Source organism: Rhynchophorus ferrugineus, unplaced genomic scaffold (genome assembly GCF_030347505.1).
Source record: "Rhynchophorus ferrugineus isolate W39M unplaced genomic scaffold, kcgeb_rfMv2 rfM9, whole genome shotgun sequence".
Classification (NCBI taxonomy): domain Eukaryota; kingdom Metazoa; phylum Arthropoda; class Insecta; order Coleoptera; family Curculionidae; genus Rhynchophorus; species Rhynchophorus ferrugineus.
The window spans coordinates 31,267,787-31,278,964 of record NW_027472588.1 but is presented as its reverse complement, the minus strand read 5'-3'; the positions used below and the strand labels follow the sequence as shown (position 1 = coordinate 31,278,964).

Below are 11,178 nucleotides of genomic sequence, written 5' to 3'. Positions count from 1 at the left end.
TTGAAGCCAGTCTTGGTGAAGCAGCACTTTCTTTTTCTTCAAATTCGGCCGTTTTTCGGCGATTTTCCAATAACGTTATGTAATAGTCGCTGTTGATGATCCTTCCTTTTTCAAGGTAGTCAATGAAAATTATTCCAAGCGCATCCCAAAATACAGACGCCATAATCCTGCCAGCCGACTGTTGCGTTTTCCCACGCTTTGGAGCGGGTTCATCGTGTGCAGTCCACTCGGATGACTGTCGATTGGACTTCAGAGTGAAATTATGCAACCATGTTTCATCCAATGTCACATATTGATGCAAAAAGTCGGGTTTATTACTCTCGATCATCTTCAAACACTGCTCCGAATCATCAACTCGTCATTGTTTTTCGTCAAAAGTGAGTTCGCGCGACACCCACTTTGCACAGAGCTTTCTCATACCCAAGTATCAATTTATAGTCATTCAAAATCATTTTATGGATTTTTAAAATGTTTTCGTCGGTAACAACCTCTTTTGGGCGTCCACTTCTTTCACCGTCTTCGGTGGCCATTTCACCACGTCTTAATTTAGCTTACCAATCCTTGATGGTTGATTTTCCTGGGGCAATGTCCGGAAGCTCGGCATCAAGCCAAGTTTTTTCTTCAATTGCTCCTTCAAAAAGCAACATTTTATTAACACGCGAAATTCAAGCCATTTTTTTTCACAATAACAAAAGTTGCTTCACTCAAAATACTACAATTAACAAACTAATGATCCGACAGCTGTTTAATTTAAACATGCAACTTTTGAGGGTTAGGGCTAACTAAAAAACATATGGATTTAATTATAGTAGCGCCATCTATGTGTCAGACCGGGGACTTTTCAATTGACCTGTTATGTATTATGTTATCACAATGTCGTATTGTAACAGTTAAAAGTTAAAATTAACTAATTTGAAATTTTAAAGCCAAACCGATACTAAATTTGAATAATGGATATTTTTGGAGAATCATAGCAGGTAAACTTTGGTAGCTTCCGCCTGATTTTGCGACGTTGTCATTTACAACCAATCGAGAGAAAGTTTGAGAATCCAAGGGAGTAGAATCCAATGAACTGCAGAGGCCATTCTAGATTTAATCCTGGTACTGGTAAAGGCTTTGTTATGTATGGTTAAGAATTTTGTTGTTTATAGTTTATTTATAGCAGGCAGTGATAGATAAATCATCTCAGCGGGCAGTAATCGAAAACTCTTATAACACCTTTACTCGCAACATACATATTGCCTTCATATTCCATCCAGGTGCGTATCCAGGTCCATTGCAATTTTGATTGAATTATGTACCAAATTCATTATATTTTTGATATAGTTGATTAGGCAGACTTAGAAATAGAGATAAATATGACTCTATGTTCTTTATGTGAGCATATGTTATCGATATCATAGCTCATTGATCATATTCCACAATATTAAGATTGAACACCATTGAAGTCGCTTGACGATTATGAGGCCTGGAAAGATTATACTGAAAGAACAACTAAATTCTCCTTCCTTAAGGTTGGAGATTCCTATTTTGGTATTACCAAATATTACCACATCTAAATTCATAAGAGTGTATCAAAATGTGAGAGTTATAAAAATCAGATAATAATATGGTTGCAGCCAAACTAGCTGGTAAAATTTAAAAAATAGATGTTATATTGGATGAAACCAGAGTTAATTTAAGCATTAACATGTTGGAAAGACTAGATTTATTGACTTATAAAGACTTAAGCAAACTTATGTTCATAGGTACAAAGCAAAAAAGTGACGTTACAAATGTTGAAGCATGGGTAGAGGTCAAGAATACAGGATGGGTGTTATATAAGTCACAATCTTAGTTTCTGGATATCCACCTCACATAAAAAAAGGACAATATGAAATGTTAAAAGATTAGAGCCATGATTGTCTTCTACACACAAACTTAAATCATATAGATTTGATTTGCATTCCTTGCTTGTATTGAATTAATTGATAAAAATGTTTCCGTGCTGTTTTGCATATCGATATTTTATTGGCGTAGAAGGTATGTTATTGAGTAATTTTTAAAATAAATGGATACTTGTGTTTTTATATATTGATAAAAAAATTATGTTTGTGACCTTACATATTATTTTATTGTCTCTTTTTCCTTTTAAAATTAAATATACTTCTAAAGGTTAAACAATTTAGTTATAATAAAGAAACTTAAAATAACAACCGGTAAACTTTGTTAAATTTGAACTTGAGTTTCAAGGGAGATTCTGGGTTAATTTGTGATTTCAGGAATATATATATACCCTTCAAATATACAAATACAAAAGTATAACTTTTGTTTGTCTCTTTTTGATTTTCCCTTTTTACTTTCACAATTATTTTTTCATAAGTTTCTTCACATTACATTTTTCATGTACCAACAATTTGTAACTTAAGTCTCAATGGAAATATTAGGTTAGTTTGTGAATTCAAGATAATATAATCTATGTTATATTCTTCAAATGTACGTATAATTTGCAATAACTGACAACGTTGTAAATCCAAATCCTTGTGCTAACGGTATGATTCTCCAGAATTAAACTCTTGTCTAATTTGTGACTGAAAAGAAATACCGGATTATTACTTTCAATAGATAATATAATATAAGTAATATGAACCTCAAACGTCAAGATATGAACGTCAAACTTTTAATTGTAAGGATTTACCAAAAGATAAGAGCTATAAATTTTAATTACATTACAGTATAAATAACTTAGAGCAGCAATTTAATAAAGTTTATAATTTAAAGTATTATACTTTAATTTATCATAATTGTCTACAATAGTGTTTTTATCTCTCTCTTTGTCTTGAGAATGTAATGTTTTAATGTAGCTATGCCATATATTATTAATATTGGTCGAAAAACGTTCATTTTAAAACAAAAGGTAAAATCAATATTATATAAAAAACGTATAACGATGGATAAGAGAAAGGTCATTTTATTTTCTTAAAAAAAAGATATTCTAGGAAAATATTTATCCCGGTACAATGTGTACTTTTATATATATTGTATTGAATCCTTCATATAAATTCAATCCGTGTTTTTATGTACATATATGTACAAACATGCAAAAAAAAACACGTCGGCAGTGTCATTCGATAACATATGTTCTACAAAATATTTAACAAGTATAAGTTTCTCTTCAGGTGAAGTGAATAAATGAGACGTTCTGAAGTAAAACTTGTCTTTTCCAGAAAAGTGACTGATATCTCAGAAAGGCATTCACGACTTTATATGGTTTGCAGTTTATTGTTAGAAATTAAGGGTAAGGTTAGGCGCTTGGAAAAAGTGATCTACGTTCTTTGAACTCTAATTTTTGAAGAATATTTCTGTTGTGAATTTTAATTTGAATCTTTTTTTGAAAATGGTGCTTTATGAGTTTAAAAATCAGTTGAAAGCATTGCAATATGCCATAAGGTTATATGTTCTGGCTGTAGATCTATTTTCATCCTCATCTCGATTCTAACTTTTGTTCTTTTAATACGGGACTTGCTGTATATATAAGTAAAATGTATATAATAAATTAAGATAAAATATGTGATAACAAATATGTATGTTTAGATAAAATGAGTGATCAAGTAGTAAGGAAGAACGATATATTAACATTCAGAATGGCATTTCATAAAACATTTGAAGCATATGTCGAATCCTATAATATTAAACAATATTTCTCAGAAGTTTCGTCGACCTATCACTATTATTGCCAATCAGGGTTATTCAGTTCGAGTATTAACAAGTCAATTGAAAAGTCCCCGGTCTACCATAGTAAAACAATTTTTTTTGTCAAAATTAGTTTTCTTTATTCAACATAATTCCTTTCAAGGGTGATACACTGATTATAACGGCCCTCTAACTTTTCGATACCATTTTGGTAGTACGATTTGTCCTTTGCTTTAAAATAGGCCTCAGCTTCGGCGATTACCTCTTTATTCGATGAAAGTTTCTTCCCAGCGAGCATTCTTTTGAGATATGAGAACAGGAAATAGTCGCTGGGAGCCAGATCTAGAGAATACGGTGGAGGAGGAAGCAATTCGGGATTTTTTCAATTCATTCTTTTCAGCACCTTTCTTTTTCTTCAAACGCGGCCGTTTTTCGGCGATTTCGTCCTTCAACGATCTAATAACGCTATGAAATAGCCGCTGTTGATGGTCCTTCCTTTTTCAAGGTTGTCAATGAAAATTATTCCATGCGCCTTCCAAAATACAGACAAAATCGTGTGCAGTCGACTCGGTTGATTGTCGATTGGATTTCGCAGTGAAACGATGGAGCCATGTTTCATCCATTGTCACATGTCGATGCAAAAACTCGGGTTAATTACGCTTGATCATCTTCAAACACTGCTCCGAATCATCAACTCGTTATTGTTTTTGACCAAAAGTGAGCTTGCGCGGCACCCACTTTGCACAGAGCTTTCTCATGCCCAAATATTCTTGAATGATATGATGTAAACATTCAGTTGATATCTTTAGAGTGTCTGCTATTTCATTTAATTTCAATTTGCCGTCATTCAAAATCAGTTTGTGGATTTTTTAAATGTTTTTGTCGCTAACAACCTCTTTTGGGAGTCCACTGCGTTCACCGTCTTCGGTGTTCATTTCACCACGTCTAAACGTAGCATACCAATCCTTGATGGTTGATTTTCCTGGAGCAGTGTCCGGAAACTCGGCATCAAGCCAAGTTATTGCTTCAAGTATATTTTTTCCCTTCAAAAAGCAATATTTTATTAACACGGGAAATTCTTTTTCATCCATTTTTTTCACAATAACAAAAGTTGCTTCACTCAAAATAATTTATAAATTAATGATCTGACAGCTGTCAAATTTATACACGCATCTTTTGAGGGTTAGGGCTAACTAAAAAACTTATGGATTGATTTAATTCTAGTAGCGCCTTCTATGTGTCAGGCAGGGGACTTTAATTGACCTGTTATTTTAGTGGGAGTTATGAACAAGACAGTGACAGGGGAATGGCCATACATTTTAATAGCTTGCTGTTGCATTTGAGAAGGTAAAGTGGCCATGGGAAAAGTAATAGTAGAAAAGTATCAGCCGATTCAGTTTCACTTTATTGCAACGTGTTCCATACCCTAAAACCCAGTGTCTTTGAACTGTGTCTTTGATAAAGGTTTTGATGACAGAATAGAAGCCAGTGTGGATACTTGTATTCTCGATAAGCTCTCTCTCGATAATGAGTTGGAGAGTGGACGGTTGACTTCATTATATCATTGCCCATCAGATAAAGGTACAATTAAGTCCTGTATTGGATTTGTTGGTAGAAATGTGTTTGTATTCCAGATTGAGAAGGAATTTAAAAATGTTTGCGCTTGTGAAGGAGTTAGGGTGCTCTTTTGTAGAATATAGATGAAGGGAAGTATCCATAAGGGAAGCAGTGGAAGTCTAAGGAATTCGGAGCCTTCAATTAAATTGTCTTGTGTAAACTATAATACATAATCAAAATAAATAGAGTAATAGCTGGTACAAATAAGTATCTTACGATTAGGAATTTACTACGTACGATGTCTTTTTTTGTATTCGTGTTTTAATTTTATAGTTTTAAATTTTATTTTTTTTAATAGAACTCGTGAAACTTAAAAAACGTATATTACTTTTTCTTCTCTTCCTATATTGTGGAACTTCAAAGGAACTCAAAATGGATAAAACAAGTTTTGCTACGGAATATCTCAGATAATAGTTTAGTATATTTTAAATCGTTGATACAAATTTTTTTAATAATTCTGTAAATATTTGATTATCATAAAAATGAGATTATGTTTGAACTGTTACTTACAATAAACGATCTTAAAATACCTTATTTTAAGAAAACAAATACTTGTTGACAACTATTACATAAAATATAAGTATATAATTCTTCATTTACCTTCATAACCAAGTGAAAGATGGTAAATAATGTAAATTAATAATTAAAATCTTATACGTAGCACCAAAATAAGACATGGTTATGAATGTAATCATGTACTGATAGAAAGAAGTGCCCAGATATAACAGAGTGCCAGTGAAGTAGCAGGTGTATACACTACCGTTCATAAGTATATTGATATTTGGATTTAATAAGTTTATTCAAAATTTCTTTGGAGATGATTTCAATTCATTTAGTGAGTTTCATTATAGTTTCTTTTGTTTGTCGATTAGTAATTAATTGATCATATATTATAAATAATAATGGGTTAATGAATAAGTTCCGACCGTTTTCAAAAGATGGCTTTCACAACTAATTACGGTGGAAAGATTAAAAAAAAATAAAAGCTAAATATTTGTTAACAATTTTCAGTTTGAGTTTCATAGTTTAGTTATAAAACCTCCGTTTTTATCTTTTGTTTTAATTAAAAGGGAAAATGCAGCTCAAGCGTGTAGGACTTTTGTTGTTAATATCCCATGTAGGGGACCGTTTTGACGTTTCAAGTTATGTTTCAACTTTACAGGTATCTTTATTAACGATATTTGTCTCACTCTATTTTATGTCATCTTGTTTTTATTAATACAACCCACATTTAACGTCAAGGCGTACTATGTTTTTCTTACGTCATGCCATAAAACATATTTTATGATCCCTTGTGAAATGACCGAAAAAAAGTTTTTTTTTGGAAATTTTTCATAACCACAAATGACTGGGTAATAAAAGCTCATCGGTTTCGAAACCATAAAGCTTTATATATTTTCGCACCTATAAAATTATAATAAAAGGAGTGCGGCCTCGGATATTGGAAAATATGGTAATTGCAATTTATCATACTTGAGTTAAAAGCCTGTAACTTACAACGATATATGGCCCTGAGCATATTTTCATGACTGATTCGAGCTAGTATAGGTAAGAATCAATTGAGATTGACATTAATGTTTACTTTAGGTGTACAGAATGAATTATGAGCGGTAGTGTATGAAGTTGACTTTTCGAACAAAAGAAAGTGAATTGATCGGGTTTTGGTTTGTTCTGAAGGAAGCAGTAAGCATGTTTATCTATGACGTACTTGATTTTTATGCCGAATAGCATCCGTCTGCCGATCGTCAACGAAATAAACAATTTAATCATTTGCAATAACAAATATTTAATTTTCAGTAATGTTAGAATGCCAACAATACAAAATGTTTTGTTAACTTATGCAACAGATTTATTACCGGCATATTTTTTAATGCGCACATTCAAGTTTTAAAACGTTATCTGATGTTTTTATTAATATATTGTTTCATAACTCAAGTTATTGTCTCCGTTAATTCAAGTTATTGAAATATGTCGATAGATGATATGATGATTTACCATTTATTACATATCAAATGTATACTTATAAGAATACGATTTTGTAGAGTATTGGGTTATTATGAAAGTAATTTTGGTATTATAGTGTAAAATACTACTTAGTTATAATCTAATCTAGAGGAAACTACACGTTTTATTCATCAAGTTATGGCTTCAACTTCGACAATCATTTCTTAATGTAAACTAAACTTGAAAAAAACATCCTTGGAGTATACAAAAGAATAAAAAAGCAAATAGATAACGGTGAACTAAAATTGTTTCATTGTAACTTCTAAACTGAATACCAGACACGTCATGAAATTCTAATACGTGCCATTTGAAGCTGGTGATATGTAGGATTATTATGTTAGTTGTAGTCTAAGCATTCCCCGAGCCATTGATGACGTGGTTGCAAGAGTCCTAAAGAACTTTCACCCCAGAGAGGTATGTTCCGCAGTAGTTCCACTTAGAGGGGAGTGATCTAGTGACTGCTACAACTCTTTAGGCTAACACAAATTATCGCAAGCTGGATTCTGAGGTTGACAACCCTAAAGGATTTGTACCATGTGGTTCCGGGTATAAAAAACTATGTTTCCTCTTAATTATTTCATTAGTTTCCTTGGCATTTCCACGTACTCTTGACCTAATCTAATATCCGGTCTTTAACATCGAAATAAACAACTTTCAATTTAATCAGTGTTCTGTTCCCATGGAAATTTTTTCCACCAAATAGTAGTGAGTGTTCGAATAAACAAACAAAGCCAATACACAGACAACAAATGAACATACATAACTTTGAAAGGTGGCGTTATATTTATGACGGACCGGGCACTTATTGAATGAGATTTTATATTAGAGTAGAAATTAATTCGTCAACACAACAATTACATTTGCTTGAATTTAAATATATACATTTGAAATAACCCGAGAACAACATAATCTGATATACTGCCGCAGCGAAAATATATTAGAGTGGTTGCTTCTCAACTAATACGCTGTTATTGGTGTCGCAGGACTTCAAATAGTGTCTGCTGTACCTTCTATCCAAAAGTTTGATTTCGTCTCAAAAATTTAAGATGAATTAATTTATTTTTCATTCGCCAGACATGTTCGACCCATTATAATTGTGTATCGGAACTTGTTTCTCAATGGTACATTGATTATCGAATCTTAAGTGAATAACATTGTTGATACTATCTTGGAAAGAAACATGAAGAATTTGTCTGAAGTATCGCATATGAAAGAACAGTGTCTTGGAGCCATAGAGAAAGATTGGCAAGGTATATTTGATTGCAATATTTCCCCTATTGTTCATGCTCCATTTTAGGAAACAGAAACAGGAGTTTGGTCGATTCGGTTTATTACTTTAGCAGTATTAATATATGTTACTTTCTTTTCATGTATTATTGATCCTAAATACATCTGCGCTTGTTATAGCTGGATCCCGTTGAGATTTACAATAGTAAACGATCTGTTAGTTGTCAGTACTTTGGTTTTTCCAGCTATGCAGTACAAACTATATCATGAACATCAGATCGGTTAAGGAAATTGAGACTACATGGAAGTGAATAAGAGGTAAGATGTGATTGGCTAGTTGTGAAAAATGAATAATATTTCAATTAAGTTCGGATATATTTCACGTTCTTACTGTTTACATGTTCGTATTTCATTGAGAAATAAATTTATTAAGGTTTCTCATACCAATATTTTAGGGGAATCAATGGAATTGCAAGAGTTGCTTAACTCAAAATAAAGCCAAACTTGAATCAATAGATAGTTATTATGTTGCTTAGATTTTACAATATAGTTTTCTTCTCCACTGAATAATTGAAAATTGTTGTTGTTATTGTTAAATTATTTAAAATATTAATGAACACGAAAGAAACAAAATAAATGTTATGTCAAATATGGTATATTTCAATGATAGCATCAGTATATTCAATTAAGATATATTCATTCACATATTATCGATAGTTTCCTTTACATTTGCATTTTTCTATATCATTAATGTATCCAAAATGTTCCTTGCATGTTTGGAATTTTCGCTTAATTTTTTAGCATTTATGTACTTGTATATTTGCACTATAGTTTATATTCCAAACTATTATTAAACGTACATGTTTACACCTAATATTTTTAATAATCACTAAGAACAATAAAAATTGATATTTACACATTTAACATACTCCATAGAAGAGCGTTAGATAACTGGTTACATTTTATAATTTCTGCCTGATGTTGCCTGCTAATGTTACGTGTAGAATATATTGTCATTATTATTTATATTGTGAATTTTAGTAATGTTACTGAATTAATTTACAGTATACTAACAGATCCTTACTGGTAGTAATATACATTCATAAATTCAATTTCTCTTCTCGTAATAATTTTGTAATTTCCTCCAATACAGCAACTAAGGCTTTGTTTTGCATAAAAATGTTCACAAACATATAAGACATTAATAACTCTCTAAAGACATAACCATGAAATTAGAGATTAATAATCTTTTCTAATAATTTATGTTATAAATTAATTTTAAGTTCTTCTATGAATTAAAAACTGTTAGCTGCACTTAAATTAGGTTGCAAATATTTCGTAACGTCAAGATACGTACGTAATTATTTGTTTTTGGCTTCGATTACTTTCATTTTTTTCATTTAGTCCCAACAGTTTCTAGCGATACTTTCTTAGTTCTAATCAAAAAAACTTTCTTGATAACCCAACTATACCTGAAATTTTTATTGTTTCATTAATTTATTATAATGAATTATTTAAAGTTTACCTATGGAAAAACAAAGTTGACTAGTAATTGGTGGCATTTTTTTGAAAGAGAAACATACTTTCTTATAGTTACGGTGTAGTTAACTTGAAGAAAATGTTTGAAACATCAATTCCTGAAGCTGAAGTGCGGAGTTTTAGCACACCGATTAACAAGAAATGATATTCAATCGTACGTTAGGTATAGCGTAATGAAAATAAGGTTTTAAAACTTGTTTGCCTCGCCTAACACGAAACTGCGTCTACCTACCGGAAGCCAAGGAACTAAGAGAACCGGCAGTACTGCCGCCACCTTCGTAGGCGTAATTTCTCAGGTCGTCGAAAGGTGGCGCGTTTGGATCGCAATCGGCCCGTTTTTTGTGCTCGTCTATGAAGCTGCCGACGTTTGGTTCTTGTCCAGGTACCATAACAGCAACTGGAATAGATTTTTTTCAGGTTAATACAGCATATTTCGAAACAATCGTCCAAACTTACATCCAATTTTATTGGGATCGATTTCGGGATGGGGTCCGTTGATGGGTATCTGTAAAGGGGTGATGTCGAAGGCCGTCATGTCGTCTTCACCGCCTCCCTCGTCGTCGTAGTTGATGATGTTTTCTCTGACGTCGTCGTCGGGTCCTGGGTATTTGATGTGGGCTTCTCGTCTTCGATTGTACACGACAAATACCAGAACCAAAACTATAAAATACGAGGTATTTGATTATTATTTATTGTTTATTGTATGATAATTCCACATGCATAAAATATATTTGGGTTACTTTTATAGGATATTTGTTTTATCTATTTTTTGCATTTTTGGAATTGATGATATTTTACTTAGATTATTGAAAAAACTATCTATGGTGCAACCATTGTCTCGATTCAGGTCGATGTAAATGGTTGATTTAATAAATTAGTAATATATTGAGTGCTTTATTGTTTTCATCGAAATCTAACTGAAATCGTCAGCTGTGAGCAACGAAAACAATTTGAAGTCATCGTCAGTTTGTGAATCGTTGGTGTTAATAATACAGACGAAAGGGCTCTAAGGCAGTTATACTATGGCAACTATCGAACAGGTTGAAGAACTCCGATTTCTTCACAGTCCTGGCCCATGCTCAAGAACTAGAGAACAAATTATTTAATACTCATTAACTT

At 32.2% G+C, this 11,178-nt stretch overlaps 1 protein-coding gene across 1 annotated transcript in view; it reads right to left on the bottom strand.

Moving 5' to 3' along the window:
* Nucleotides 1–11,178, bottom strand: part of CadN (neural cadherin) — a 953,627-nt gene that overhangs the window by 3,256 nt on the left and 939,193 nt on the right. Inside the window, exons 37-38 of the mRNA XM_076414423.1 lie at nucleotides 10,516–10,719; nucleotides 10,292–10,456 (exon numbers count right to left, since the gene is read on the bottom strand). Of these exons, the coding sequence (XP_076270538.1) occupies nucleotides 10,292–10,456; nucleotides 10,516–10,719 (369 nt within the window). The remainder of the gene's footprint in view (nucleotides 1–10,291; nucleotides 10,457–10,515; nucleotides 10,720–11,178) is intronic.